General features: G+C 47.6%; 1 protein-coding gene across 1 annotated transcript; it reads left to right on the top strand.

The window, feature by feature from the left end:
• Positions 1-21: 21 nt before the first annotated feature.
• Positions 22-9825, top strand: pak2b (p21 protein (Cdc42/Rac)-activated kinase 2b). The gene is made up of 15 exons (XM_023790543.2): positions 22-231; positions 3126-3374; positions 3549-3643; positions 3755-3902; positions 3994-4025; positions 4283-4393; positions 4480-4612; positions 4921-4984; positions 5169-5217; positions 6840-6952; positions 7164-7281; positions 7536-7635; positions 7763-7959; positions 8303-8440; positions 8647-9825. The coding sequence occupies exons 2-15, from the start codon at positions 3194-3196 to the stop codon at positions 8731-8733; spliced, it is 1566 nt and encodes a 521-aa protein (XP_023646311.1). The 5' UTR covers positions 22-231; positions 3126-3193; the 3' UTR covers positions 8734-9825.
• The last annotated feature ends 6099 nt before the right edge of the window (positions 9826-15924 follow it).

The raw sequence follows: 15924 nt of genomic DNA, 5'->3' as shown, positions 1-15924 counted from the left end.
CGGGGCGTTTTCGGTGTGCTCCGGGACTGGGCTGGGTCGGTAGTTCCGCTTCCCCTCCGCCATTGCGCTGCTTCCCAGGGCTGGAGTTTAAAGAATAAAAAAGAAACACGGGGAAAAGCGACCGCATGTTAAGTTTATGAGCGGATACTTTAGTTAATCTGCGCTTCTGGGGCTGCTGAGAGAGCCAGGTAGGCTGCAGTTTTGCTGGCGAGTTTGCGACGGACTTTGCTGGTGAGTTTTCAGCGCACATCCAGTCCGTTATTTAATCCTTCATTGTTACTGAAAATGAATTAATGTGCGTCCACGGCCGGAAACCCTTTAAATTGTGCTGTGTTTATAAAAACTGCTCCCACAGTCCCGGTTTGCCTCTTTCTTAGACGTCTCTTCTATTATGCTGTATTTTTTAGAAGTTACCCGGCCAATCTGATCTAAATTTGCTGCGAATAAAAAGTAAAAACCTTGTTTAATATCAAATATGTGATATCTATTCAAGACAGCAAACCGTAACCCGGACGGATTAAATCATTAAACACTGACTGTTGTCAGTGTTTTTTAGCCTAAAGCTTCTAAAGTGATGATGTATAATTTTCGCCTTTTCTAAGTAATTTACGGATTTAGGAAGTCGGGGTCAGTGTTATTTCTTTACTATATAACTGATGGGCCTCTACGTGGTAAGGGGCCATATAAAATAAACTGTTATTATTTTGACATCAGCGGGTGTTCAGAAATTAACATCTAACGCTAGTTTTGTGTTCAAACTAACAAACTGTTGTGTTGAAGTGCTACAATGAAACCGAATCACCCAGTTGTTTCCTCTCTCGACTCCTGCCATTACCGATGTTGCTTTTGTTTTGCCTTCGTAAAAAACATCTGTAACTTGTGCGAGTAGTTTACCAGATGTATATAAATGTTGATTTAATGCACAGCTCCAGGTGGGATGAATCTGTACACTTTCAATTCCAGGACTGCCGTAATGCGGCGTTTTATTGCGCTTGTAGTACCGTGTTATTTGGACGTGGTGGTCTTCACACACGGATATGAGTTAACAGGCCGTATTGGGCAATTTGGGGGGGGGGCGTCCGTGACATGGGAAGTGAGATTGCTCCCTCGCATGAAGCAGCACTGCTCACAGATCCCTTTTATTGACGCCTCTTTCCTGTGAATGAAGCGGAAGGATCTGAGCGCGCGCCGGGACAGGTTGCAGGTTCGAGTCCTACGCGCTCGTGGCCCAGTACTTAACCCCATTTAATCGTCGGAACGGGTCGGGTTCCATCGATCCGAAGTTCCTGAACAACGAAATACGGATGATATCGTGTATTGAAACGGCCCGGTTCCGCGTCCGGTACACGGTCACGCGCTGCGCCGTTTTGGAACTGCTCTCCAAATGCAAGCCCTCCGCTCCAGAAAACGATCCAGTGGTCAGGAGTGGCCTTGTCAAGGTAGATAGACGAGTGAAGACCAATTATAGACGTTTTCTCTTAAAAAAGGAGAAAAGTAAAAAAAAAAAAAAAAAAAAAAAAACATACTTCCCTTTTTACTTCAGACCTCGGGGGGGTGTTGGTAATCCCGGCAATGGGATGGGGATCCCTTGTCACGCTTGTTTAACCCTGGGCCCCTCCGATTATGTCCCCCTCTAATTGCAAGAAGCCCCTGGGGGTGGTGGCCATGGGTGGGGTCACCTGCTGTGGGGTGTTTTTGTCCACACTGAGTTGGGACTGAGTGTGTTTTTTTTTTTACTTCTCAGTACATTGGCTGCTGTTAAAGTAAGCTGGTGTATTTGGCCCTCAGGTTCATGCAGCTCACTGTTTGCTGGACATTTGGCTTTGCATGCAGCACCAGTGTCTCTCTGGGGGCTTTAACCTGGAGCGGTGTCACTGTTATGCGTCCATTCTGCTACCTGCTAATAAAATGACAAAAAAGGGCTTTTTACCCTGCAGCAGGAGGCCGATTGGAGTGTTGCAGGTTTGACATGCATATGGACATATGAGCCTAAATTTGGAGCGTGTTTTCATTTTGAGGGGTCATGGTCAGTATCACCATCACTGCAGACCCTTAAGCCTGACCTGTGAGGCTGCTGTGGCACGTGTAGGCATAACACTTGTGTTGTGGCGCTACAGGCCAGAGAGTGCAGCCGTGTTTTTTCCTTCTACTGAGAGACAGTTTTAGTGACAGGAAGTGCATTGTGGGCCAGCAGTCGGGTTGTGTTAGCGGTGCGTGACATGCATGTGAGCGAGCAAGTTACCGTGGTATGGGAGTGTCCAGCGTTCGCTGTCATTTTACCATGCAAGGCCCTGACCGTAACAAGTGCAATTGCTTGCTTCCTGTTTCTGTGTTCCTCGCCATTTTCAATCTCTCTCTCTCTCTCTCTCTCTCTCTCTCTCTCTCTCTCTCTCTCTCTCTCTCTCTCTCTCTCTCTCTCTCTCTCTCTTTCGCTCTCTTTCTCTCTGTCATCTGGCCATCAGCGTTGAGGACATAGGGCCAGAATGGGCTGTCCCTTGCGCCCCTAGCTAGCCAGATTTCTCCGACATAGTTTCGTGTGATGGGATTTTTATAGAGCGTGCAGGGGGTGGACTCTGGGACAGTGAGATGTATCCTGAAGCCAGCCCCTATTGGCTGTGCTTTGGGCTTGCAGTTGTGTGCCTGGAAAGCACTAGAAGGAAACACATGCCTTAAACAGGTGCATGCAAATACACAGACAACATGCTTAAGCTGAGCTTGACGCGTGGGTGCATGTGCATGTTGGTGTATGTGTTTCATTCCTAGCTCTGAATGGGTGGGGGGGGGGGGTGTGGTCTTCCCCCCATGGTTCCCGTGGCGATGCTGGAATGCCGGCGATGCAGCCATGGAGTAGCAATTTCCTGCGATGAAAACACTGGCTGCTTCCTCACCCCCCCTCCCCCACCCCCCTTCACCCCGGGGAGGCTGTCTGGATGTCCAGTCACCTCGCATGCAGCTGGTGAGCTGGTGTGTCGGCCTTCTGGGCACCCCTCTGGCTGATTGGGGTGATGCAGTGTGGTCATGATCATCTTCATTCTCCAGTTGATCACATGGCATCCAAAGCTACCTGGTTCGAAAAATCATAGCAGCCCTGCAGCTGGTTACGCTCTCTGTCTCTGATCCTGCAGGGCGGCGCCAGTGTGCTTCTGCTGCTCCCCCTCCCCCCTCCCCCCACCGACCCCAGAGGGCCTCTGACATGTCAGACAACGGGGAGATGGAGGACAAGCCCCCCGCTCCCCCTGTCAGGATGAGCAGCACCATCTTTAGCAGCGGCGGCAAGGACCCCCTGTCGGCCAATCACAGCTCCAAGCCCCTGCCATCCGTGCCTGAGGAGAGGAAGCGGAACAAGATCATCTCCATATTTGGGGTGGAGAAAGGTCTGCTTACTACAAGCCGTATTAATGACTGTGTCTTAGATTTGGCTTATAATGTCCATCCGTGTTGGTATGCCCATCACGTGTGATGGATTCTGGGTAGGCGTCTGTGTTGCTGGTAGGGGGTGCCAGTTTTATGGCGAAGTCATGTTGAACCATGGGATGTCCCTTATGCAGGCAGCAAGAAGAAGGAGCGACCCGAGATCTCACCGCCCTCGGACTTCGAGCACACCATCCATGTTGGCTTCGACGCTGTAACGGGGGAGTTTACCGTGAGAGGCTTCCTTTGCTCTCCTTTAGCCCCTGACTCCGCCCCCTCTTCCATGGCACTGCCCACTGCCTTCCTCTAGCTCCTGACTCCGCCCTCTTGTTGTCTTCTCCAGGGCATGCCTGAGCAGTGGGCGCGGCTCCTCCAGACGTCCAACATCACCAAGTCCGAGCAGAAGAAGAACCCACAGGCTGTACTGGACGTGCTCAAGTTCTACGACTCCACCGGCAACAACAAGCAGAAATACCTCAGCTTCTCCTCAGGTGGGTGCTGTCCCTCCTCCCATCTGCATGTGTCCTGACCTCTGCCAACCCCCCAGCTAACTTGTTCCCTTTTACTTTGTTGCTTTTCTAGAAAAAGACGGGTTTCCATCAGGTGCTCAGCCGGTGAGTATCCAGCTCCCCGCCCCACTCCCCCCAGGATCAAATCCAGTTAATCAGTCACTGGTCACATGACCCGTCATATCTGCAAAGTCGACCAATCGCAACTTTTTAACCAGTAGTGGCTGCAGGGTAGATCATCAGTGTGCATCACATGTTCTGGCCTCACCTCCGGCTGTTGGGTGGTTACGGTCACAAAGCTCACGGAGCACAGAACTGCAGCCCTGCAGGATGGTAATGTGCTTAAAATGCCCCCCCCCCAGCCTGCCAAGAAGGGCACAGAGCCGTCTGTGGCCCAATCGCAGGACCTCGACGACGACGATGAAGAGGCCCCTCCCCCCGTGGTTGCACCGCGGCCGGAGCATACCAAATCAGTGAGTCACTGCCACCGCCCCTCCACTGTCCCTCCTATAGCACAGTCTTCCGCATGAGCTCACCTGGGTCATGGTGCCCCCTACAGGTGTACACACGCTCCGTCATCGATCCCATCCCCCTCCCAACGACGAGCCCAGAGGGTGACGCTGCCAGCAGGGCCGCAGACAAGCAGAAGAAGAAGGGAAAGATGACGGATGAGGAGATCATGGACAAACTGCGTACGTCATCCCGGTCCTCCTCCTGCACAACAGTTACCGTTATCCATGCTCATACTCTCATGGGCTCCCCCTGGTGTCAGGGTCCCTGAATGCCTTCCTTTTCCTCATCCCGTAGTGGTGCTCCCTGAACATTACCAAGGTGTCTTCCCCCCTTCAGTGTGCTTAGAGGCAGATCACACACATTACGCATTACATGCTTCATGATGTTAAAACCGTACGCATTACACATCACGCAGCTTAATTGCGGGAGGACGCACATGCCTGCCCCCGTCCTTTTCACAGATCATCACACCCCACTTCTCCCCTAGGAACCATTGTCAGTATCGGAGACCCCAAGAAGAAGTACACGCGATACGAGAAGATCGGCCAGGGGTGAGTCACCAATCACGTGTCTGCATGAGACACTGCGGTTTGCCTGGTGTGCCGACAGCCGCCGCTGTGACTCACTATGGTCATGTGACCGAGCTCTTGGTTAGTGAGCATATGTGTGATGGCTTGTTGGGTGATGTCGTTAGTTGGTTGAAAGCATGCGCCATAAAACCATCTCATCCTGCAGGGCTTCCGGCACAGTGTTCACAGCTATCGACGTTGCCACGGGACAGGAGGTGAGGTATTAAGCCGTGTGGCAGTGTATGAGGCGTGGGGTGAGGTGAACATCTAGGAAGTTCCTAACGGGCTGGGTGACAGTCCTGTGCAAGCAGGGGAAATTGTAGGAGTTTTGTGGGGGGTGCTTATGAGGAGCAATAATTCATAGAGGGCATCTTATCCTTAGCCATTCAAGGGAGGGGACACTCCAGGAGCCAATCAGCTTTCAGCTGGGGTCAGCATCCTGCCCCCTGCAAACAATGGGTGCATTCGACTTTTTGCAGCCACTTACAGCGCTGGCTTAAAGCAATGCATTCTGGTCCTGACGCAATGTATCATGGTTAGATTTTTTTTATTCCGACTTCAGCCGGCGCTGCAAAACGTCACCACACGTCACCATGTCACATGACACGAAAACCTTGCAAGAGCAAGATGACTTAAGACAGCTTGTGCAGCACCTCTGAGCCAGCTGCACAAACTGGAACCGCCTCCCTGACGACACAACTTTGCCCTTATTGGCTGAAGAGTTTAGTCACATGCATGACGTTTTTATCCCAGGCAGTTCCGATGCGTTATCTGCTATTTCTGTCGAAAAGTACATAAAGCAGTGAGAACTGGTTTTCAGTTAATTTACCTGGTAAAATAAAATCATGCAGGATAGGTTGATTGGTGAGTCTAAATTGGCCCTGTAGTTGTGTGAGTGTGTGCGCCCTGCGGTGTGTAGGCGACTGCCCCGGTTCCCGCCTGCACCCATTGTTCCTGGGATTGGCTCTGGTCCCCCTCGCAACCACAGTTGGGATTAAGCGATTTCAGAAAATGGATGGATAGAATAAAGTTTAAATAAATGCTCTAATAGTACACGTAAGTTAGTTGTTTGTCTATTGCAGGGGTGTCGAACTCCAGTCCTGGGGGGCCGGAGCCCTGTGTAGCTTAGTTCTCTCCCTGTTCCGCAACAAATGATTCAGCTCAAAAGCTGTGTGGTAATTGGCACATGGAGTTGAATCAGGTGTGTTAAATGAGGGGAAACCCAAAAATGTGCAGGGCCCTGGCTCTCCAGGACTGGAGTTTGACACCTGTGATTTATTGTTAGTTAGTGTAATGTTGCGCTGCTTTATTTGTTTAATTGTCTAGTCTGTGAAGAAGGCATTCAAGTAAGAACTGCATTGTACTCTGTACATGACAGTAAAAACTTTGATTCCTTGAAATACATGTATTTGATCTTTTTCCTGGCAGCTATCTTTTTACACATGGCCTCTATACACAATAGTTTATTTTTTTCACTGCTAACAGTTTGGATCCGGAGTTGCTTATTGTAAAAAAAAAAAAAAAAAAAGTAATGGTAATGCAGGTGATATTTGTATAGATTATCTGGACCCTTCTGGCAGTGCTGCCATTGCAGTCAGGTCTCGCAGACTACGAGGAGTAGAAGTTGTCCGCTTGGCTGCAGTTAGTTTATACTCCACCCCTGCAGTCGCCGGCAGATCGCGCTCCACGTCACGTCAGCTGCAGACAGACCTAAGCCCAAGTCGAACGCACCCAATATCACGTGAATGGGCAGTGCTCTATGTTAAGCTGATGATTGGCTGATCCTAAAAAGGCATGGGGTGGGTAACCAGGAAGTGTCCCCTTTGTTCCCACCCAGGTGGCTATCAAGCAGATCAACCTGCAGAAGCAGCCCAAGAAGGAGCTGATCATCAATGAGATCCTGGTGATGAAGGAGCTGAAGAACCCTAACATCGTCAACTTCCTGGACAGGTACCATGCTTGGGCCAAACCGGGCCAACCGCTCCAGGAATTGTATCATTTATGTGCCTGCGGTACAATAGGCTGATTTGATATATCGCTATGGTGTCAAACTGACCAATAGGAGCCCTTTTGAACGAGGCTGTTTTGTAACAGCAAGCTGTAACACTGGGTCCATTGAGGGCAGGAATGGAAAATTCCATGTAGAAATGTCTTGCCGCAGTTTCCTGGTGGGAGACGAGCTCTTCGTAGTGATGGAGTACCTCGCCGGTGGCTCCCTGACCGATGTGGTGACAGAGACCTGCATGGACGAGGCACAGATTGCTGCTGTGTGTCGAGAGGTGTGTCAGGCACAAACACTTCAACTAAGGACCTTCTGTGCTGCCATAACCATTTATGAGCATCCAGATAGATTCATTATTCTGGAATGTGAGCTGTGTTAGCCAATGAGATTTCAATTCTTTTGACGGCGAGTTTCTCAGTCATGAACTTCAGGGATTAACTCATTCATTGGGTAGATGAATGTGTTGGCTGTTTGGTGAGATGACTCCCCACCATCAGGCACAGTGACCCTCATCTCCTTCATGTCCTGTAGTGTCTTCAGGCCCTGGAGTTCCTACATGCCAACCAGGTGATCCATAGGGACATCAAGAGTGACAATGTCCTTTTGGGCATGGACGGCTCCGTCAAGCTCAGTAGGTTCACCTGCCTGGTGCTACAGGTTGAACACAGAATTCTGATCAGCCTCCTGTAATCATCACCATCACCATCATCCCCAGCCATGAAACCCAAATTAAGCCGCCCGCTGCTTCTGCCCCACAGCCGACTTTGGCTTCTGTGCCCAGATCACCCCCGAGCAGAGCAAGCGCAGCACCATGGTGGGCACGCCCTACTGGATGGCCCCCGAGGTCGTGACCCGGAAGGCCTATGGCCCTAAGGTGGACATCTGGTCGCTGGGCATCATGGCCATCGAGATGGTGGAAGGAGAGCCTCCGTATCTCAATGAGAACCCGCTGAGGGTAAGGGCTCTCCCTTAGGGGGTCGTCGAAGTGGGTCACCTGGCAGGGACTTGAAATTGTCCCTGTGTCTCCAGCACATTAGTAAATTGTGTTCTCTCTGGGGCACTGTTGTTGTACCTTTGAAAGCTACTGTCCGAAATCAACGTGGTAGAGAAAGGAAAGGCAAAAAACTTACGAGTAGCGATTTCCCAAGGCAACTTGCATATCGTCTTTTGCTCTACATAGTTTGTCAGTTCAGCATTGAAAGGTACAGCAGCAGTGCCTCAGCCAGGACTTGTGATGTCCTACCCTTGCTGTCACAGCACTTTCATGCCATCCTCTCATTACTCCATCTTCCCTTTAGGCGCTGTACCTGATTGCCACTAACGGCACCCCAGAGCTGCAGAACCCTGAGAAGCTGTCCCCCATCTTCCGGGATTTCCTGAACCGCTGTTTGGAGATGGATGTCGAGAAGAGGGGCGGCGGCAAGGAACTTCTGCAGGTGAGTGCTGCCTGCACCTGCTGCCTGGCCAATCAGAGAACTCGACTTTGACTGCTATGTAAATGTGCCCAGAGTGAGGGTCATGGTGAGGTCAGTGTCATTTCATGTCAGCTGGGAGGTGGAAAGACAGTGTTCCTGTTATCACAGGATTGGTTACTGGTTTTGAGTGACACCTCCTTAAACCTGTCGTCTTGTTTCTTCGGCAGCATCCTTTCCTGAAGCTGGCTAAGCCCTTGTCCAGCCTGACGCCTCTCATCCTGGCCGCCAAGGAGGCAATGAAGAGCAACCGCTAGTCCCCCCCCCCAGTTGTCATGACAGTGCTCAATCCCCTTCCCCTCACACATACTCACCCATGCCATCAGCAGTTTTAAACTCCTACCAAAAAATCAGGCCAACACAAAGACTGTATGGCTGCCCTACCCACCACAAGGGGGAGTGTTCTTCTTTCTTAGCCTTTTCAACCTCTCCCCTGTGACTTCACCCATTGTGTCGGAGTTCCTGCTTGTAGTCTCGCCCAAGGCAGAAGTTTGCCAGGGGAAAGTGCGCCCTCTTGAGGAATCCAGATGTATTGTTTTTCATTGGTTCATCTCCAGCTTACCAGAATCACTGCCTAGATTCACGGCTGATTGCGTGAAACGTGCCTGTTTTTCCTGATGTCACTGTTTTTTTTTTTTTTGTATAAATAAATAAAATTTGTTATTGGTGGTGGTCCTGCCTGGTAGATCACTACCCCTCACCCTGGGCTTTGTGCCTTCTCGGCCCAGGTCACTGTGGTAAACAATGCTTGCTGTAAGATGGATTTTTATCTGACTGAGAGCTGGAATGAGCGCTGATGATACACTTCAGTATTTTGGAAACGTATTTATGAGCTACGTAGGAACATATTTCTGGCACGTTGCAGAAGGTTTTATATTTTGTCCAGCCGCCCCCTTGCCCCCCATACTAGGACAGCAGGGTTACTTTGTTTCTTTAGTCGGAAAATTCACAGTTCACGCTTCAAATGTCACATTTGGCTGACTCAGAGGTGAAAAATTAAACTTGTACTGTATCAGATGAGTGTTTTCTAATACGAAGGGATTCGTCAACGTTGAAAATAAAACTGTATGTATATTGTGTATTTTGAAATGATGAAAAACATTAGACCTTAGAAATCAGGGCTTTTTTTTGTCTAGCGTATGTATGTATGAATGTGTGTTTTTAACTAACAATGAAACGGACTACCGCCACGGTAAAGTATTTGCGTTTTTCTCTTCATTGTCATGATGTGAACAGTGGCCATGTCTGTATTTCTCTGTGCATAGTCCTCTTTTTCTAAACTAAAAGCCTTGTTTCTGCAACATTGAAAAAAAAATGCGACCCTGTTAAATAAAAGTGCATTTTTTAAATTTTGAGTTTTTAGTCGATTTTTGAAAATGCAGTTTTTCATGGAAGCCGTTTCAGGGTTATTCCTTTCAGTAAGGTTTTTGCACACTTTAAAGTCATTGCATTTAAATCTTTCAAGAAGAAAATGCATTTAGAAAATGTCAAGTAGTGCAGTGTATCTGACATTTACTGACTGTGGTCACTTTGTGTGTGAGACTCTTTAAGGATCTTATGGGCAAAAAGCATTAGCAAATGTTAAAAATATGTTTCAAACACCAACACATACAGAGGCACACACACACACACACACACACACCATGGACTTAAGCGTTTTCAGTCAGTGGGATGGGATCTAAAACTCAATTCCTGGTACAGGTACCACTGACCTTGAGTCAGATCTGGGTGTAAGGTATAATTTCTAACAATGAATGAATGGAGTGCTCAAACTAAATTCTGTTTTACTGCAGGTTTTATGATGAATTACTGCCCAAGTATCCATAAACAAAAGATCCTCTTTCTCCTTTGTGTACATAACCTTCAGCTCAAGGCAATGCTCTATATTTCCCGGGATTTCCCCTGTGATCAATAAAGTTAATTTTAATATAACTGGACAGAAAATGACTATGGCATTGGCTGGGAGCCACACCTGGGCCTTCCTGCCAGGTGTACTGTGTTCAAAATAGCAGCATTGACATTGTCCAATAAATTTGCTAGAAACTACAAAACCTAAATTTACATTTACAATTGCAATTAATTATTAAACCGTGAGTATTTTCAATGCTTTCCACTCACATATCTCATTTGATCATAATGAGTATTTGAACTCTCAGAAATTTAAAATGAAAAATGAAATGCACTGGAAGGCATTTGAACACCATGGATGAAGCCATTTCTCTGTTACACCTATTCATGACTGGCCCCCATGTGTTGAAAAGTCAATAAATGCTATTTCAGAAAGAGACCAGACATTTACTAGACACATAATTCAGGCAATAAGTATGATTAACAGACACCTATAATTTATTGCCTGTTTCATATTTGTTCATATAGCGCAAGACATGTCCTGTGCTTGTTTACACTGCTGCCATACATCCAGAAAGCGCAAATGGAATTACTTGCTTGGTTCCACCCACTTTGCCAAGCTCTATTCCTTTCAATATGCGCATTAACTTTTCAATATGTGCACCACTCCTGTCTGCAGAGACTTATACTTCTGCATAGGTTGGCGCCTTGCATGTTAGCCTCCGCCACCGGTGTATGAATGTGTGTATGGATGGGTGAATGTGAGGCATGTGTTGTAAAGCGCTTTGAGTACTCGTAGGAGTAGAAAAGTGCTATATAAATGCTGTCCATTTACCATTTACCATAGGAGGTGCATCAAAATGGTGGTCACCGCTGTGATTAGTGTCGTACAACATCGTATTGCCGAAATGACGTTGAGTCTGTCAATTTTGTCTTAAGTATATGGCCAGCTTAATGAAACATGCATTACACAGTTACGACAGTTACAAGTTTCATAAACACACAAATGCATAAATTAATTTACACTATTCAAGGATCTGCATAGTGAGGTACAAATCATGCCAGTTACTGGATAATTAGTCCTGCTGACCAACCATGTGCCATCACATTATGTCAGCCAAACATAGTCGGTGGGTGGGATCACTGGTCAAAAAACATATTGCTAAAATATTAATATCTTATTAAATCTATTCCGTCAGCTATATTTGAAGAATGTGGCCACCTTTAGAAAGGAAGCGGGTTTTTTACACCATCTACAAGTGATGGCCAAATTAAGCTTCATGTACCATTTGTGGTATTTTTGACCCCACTAGATGGCACTATTGGTTTAAAGAATAAAGCAGAAATTATTACTTTGAGGCACGCTTTGAGCTTTTTTTCAGAGTGAGCACCATCTACTGGGATAAGAAATATCACAAATGGGTCTTGAAGCTTAATTTAGCCACAATACCATCTACTTTTTATGTGTTTAATGACATTTAAATTTTAGTGTTTGAATACAGGACAAGCCCAGTTTTTTAGATGTAACGTTTTGGGGGAAAAAAGCACCATCTTTTATTCAGTGTGGTACTGCAATTACTAAACCTCTGACAGTGACCTGAGAAGGTTCAGAAAAGTTTCAGATGTAGTATAGAGTGACCAGACATCCCAGTTTGACTGGGACAGTCCCAATTTCAGGCTATGCATCCCAGCATCCTGAGAACTAACTGAAATATAATATGTCTCGATTTTAATAATGCAGCCCATCTAAAAAATGTTTTAATGTCAGTCAAACATAGCTCAGCTGACACATAAATCAAGCCACCAATCACACAAAAGAAAAGCAACACCATCGTACTTCGTACAGCTGTCAACCACAGCTGGTCGTTCATACTCCTAGGAGGAGTACACATACTCTTAAGTCGTTTCCATCTCCCAAAAAAGAAAGAAAACTGAGACAAGGATGCGAATCCATACGGTGAATCTCACAAAGAAACTTGTGAATACAAACCGAACCCCTGAGGTTGGAGGGTGGTAACCAGGATAATGATGTTTTACCTGCAACGGCCAGAAGGGAGCGTTAAAACCTCCTGCACTGCTTCAGTCCTTGCTTTTTCCTGACAGCTTCTGGCTGAAAACATGCCCGGTGTTCTGTTTTCCCGCAGCAGCAGCAGATGAGTTGTTTTATCCCGGAGCCTGCAGTCCCAAGCGGGTCTTGCAGGGATAATCGCCACCGCTGCTGTTGATCTGCCGCTTCACAGCCATCTTCAAGTCTGCCAGAGTGATGTGGAGGATTCACTTCAGCAGCACCAGTAGAGCTGTCTCTGGCGTCCTAGTTCTGAAACCAGCATAATCACAGGTAGACTCAGGCTTTACATTGGCAGGAATAAGACGAGGCAGATTCATTCAAAAGGGCTGAATGAACACAACCAAACACCCACACTTCCAACACACTTTGCATGTGTATTGTCAGAGCAGAAGGCCAGCAGGGTGGGCGCACACACACCCCAGCAAACATGCCCATTTGGGGCCCGTCTGGGGCCATTGCAGGCAGCACACTGAAGGCGTCGTTACCAGTGTGAAATGGTGTGCACTAAGTACAGTATGCCCACACTTTGGGCTGTGTGTGGGCTATCCCAGTGGGGTCCTGGTGAGCTGCCCACATTCAGCACAGTATGCCCACACTTTGGGCTGTGTGTGGGCTATCCCAATCGGGCCCTGGTGGGCTGCCCACACTCAGCACAGTATGCCCACACTTTGGGCTGGGTGTGGGCTATCCCAGTGGGGTCCTGGTGGGCTGCCCACACTCAGCACAGTATGCCCACACTTTGGGCTGTGTGTGGGCTATCCCAATGGGGCCCTGGTGGGCTGCCCACACTCAGCACAGTATGCCCACACTTTGGGCTGGGTGTGGGCTATCCCAATGGGGCCCTGGTGGGCTGCCCACACTCAGCACAGTATGCCCACACTTTGGGCTGGGTGTGGGCTATCCCAATGGGGCCCTGGTGGGCTGTCCACACTCAGCACAGTATGCCCACACTTTGGGCTGTGTGTGGACTATCCCAATGGGGTCCTGCTGGGCTGCCCACACTAAACACAGTATGCCCACACTTTTGGCTGGGTGTGGGCTATCCCAATGGGGCCCTGGTGGGCTGCCCACACTCAGCACAGTATGCCCACACTTTGGGCTGGGTGTGGGCTATCCCAGTGGGGTCCTGGTGGGCTGCCCATACTCAGCACAGTATGCCCACACTTTGGGCTGGGTGTGGGCTATCCCAATGGGGCCCCACATGGGTCTCATATTGTGGGGTCCACACATGCCCCACATTTTTGGCCTGCTGCAGTATGTCATTTACAATACATAACATTAAACACTATGCATTATGCTATGATACAACGCAATAACAACACAATAGATACTAACTACAGACAGCTATTTACATAACTTACATGGCTACCAATGGTCTTCCTGCCCCATGGATACCCCCAGCGCACAATATATTAATTTGAATATATTAAAATAATCATTATATTATATTATATATTATATTATATTATATTATATTATATTATATTATATTATATTATATTATAGGGTGACCAGATAATCCATGTCAGGGAGGACACTTTGAGCTACTTCTGGTTTTACAAACTACTTTCTAATCGCTCCTGTGCTTGGCTAAATAGTTTAGCTCTTCTTGTGCTTTGACTGGTTTGTTTCCTTGACTGAAAGACTCATCCAGCTGTTTCACATTAGCATTAGTGACACATGCATGATTATAGGAGACTGACCAATCAGCACACAGCAAAAGCTGAATGCTCAAGTGAAATCCAGGTCCGTTTAATTGAAATGGTAATTTACAATTCCTGTCCTAGCTCAGAGTGTCCTCCCTGACATGGATTATCTGGTCACCCTATTATATTATATTATAGCTATTGCTGCAGGTATATGAGGCAACACAGCGATAGCAGCCAAAAGAAGACAACACTGGCACATTTGCTGTGTACCCGGCTTCTGATGAGCCACACCTGTTCTTGGTATGTTCCTGAGAGCAGGTGTGACTCATCAGAAGCCAGGTAGGATCGAAAACTTACTGGATAGTAGCTCTCCAGGACCAGAGTTGGAGACCCCTGCTGTAGCGTCTACCAGATGTCAGAGGTGTGAAGAGTTTGTGTCCAGGGTGGGTTGGGTCCTTGATTATTTTTCCAGCTCTGCAGCTGCCCCGAGTGTGATGCATTTCTTCCAGTGATGGAAGCTGGGTGCCAGTGATCCACTGGGCTGTCTTAATGATGTGCTGCAGGGTCTTCCTGTTCTCTGAGGTGCATCCAGAATACCATGCAGTGATGCAGCATGTGATCACTGACTCTATGGTGCACCTGTAGAAGTTCACCGGGAGCTGCTGTGGAAGTTGTGCTTTCTTCAGGACGCAGAGCCTCTGAAGTCCTTTTTTGGCTATGACTGATGTGTTTCTGGTCTATGACAGGTCACAGCTGATCTGAACCCTGAGGAATAGAAAGTTCTGAACCACCTCCACCTCCTCACCTCTGATGCTGATGGGGTGATGGCCCACGTGCTTCCGTATCCTGAAGTCCAGGATCATTTCTTTTGTCTTTTTTGAGTTCAAGGCGAGGTTGTTGTCCTGGCTCCAGCACTGCATGTTCTAAACCTCTTCCCTGTAGGCTGACTCGTTGTTGGTCCATGGAGGGAGGAATGTTATTCTTGATGTGTGCTAAGACCAGCCGCTCAAAGCAAGATGTTAAACAGGCTGGTGAAGACTGCAGTCAGCTGACCTGCGCAGTGTTTCAATTCAAAGTCAAATCAAAGTGAACTTTATTGTCATCTTTCCATATACAAGTATACAGAAAAACGAGATGTCGAAGCTCAGAATCCACAGAATTGAATTTTTACAGTGTAAGTAGACACAGTAAGAACAGTGCAAAGACAAAGACGACAAAGATGAAGAAGAGTGCAAATGAGCTGAGAAGTATTTTAAGTACAGTGGCAGTAAGCGCTAACAGCTTTCTGGTGCAGAAGCAAAATAAGATTGTTTTATGCAATATGATTTTTGTGCAAATACAGTATAAATGCAATATGATCTGTGTGCAAATACAGTATAAATACAGTATGATGTTTGTGTGAAAATACAGTATGGATACAGTTTGATATCAGTATGATATCAGAGGGTGTAGCAACAGAGTCAGTTTAAAATGTAAAAAAAAAAATAGCAAAATATTGTAGGTGGGTTAAGAGAGGGTTGAGGTAGATTGGAGGACCCTGGGGGGCAGCATGGTGTTGAGAAGCCTGACAGCCTGCGGATAAAAACTGTCATGCAGCCTGGCCTGTCAGCCTGAGGATAAAAACTGTCATGCAGCCTGGCCTGTCAGCCTGAGGATAAAAACTGTCATGCAGCCTGGCCTGTCAGCCTGAGGATAAAAACTGTCATGCAGCCTGGCCTGTCAGCCTGAGGATAAAAACTGTCATGCAGCCTGGTCGATCTGGCTGTGATCCTCTTGGATGGCAGCAGGGTAAACAGTTCATGTGAGGGTGTGAGGGGTCCTGCACAATGCTGCAGGCTTTTCGAACTGTCCTTGTGGTGAATGTGCCTTGTAGTGATGGGAGA

Source organism: Paramormyrops kingsleyae, chromosome 4, assembly GCF_048594095.1.
Source record: "Paramormyrops kingsleyae isolate MSU_618 chromosome 4, PKINGS_0.4, whole genome shotgun sequence".
Classification (NCBI taxonomy): Eukaryota; Metazoa; Chordata; class Actinopteri; order Osteoglossiformes; family Mormyridae; genus Paramormyrops; species Paramormyrops kingsleyae.
The sequence above is the reverse complement of the archived record's forward strand: the minus strand, read 5'-3'. Positions and strand labels throughout refer to the sequence as shown.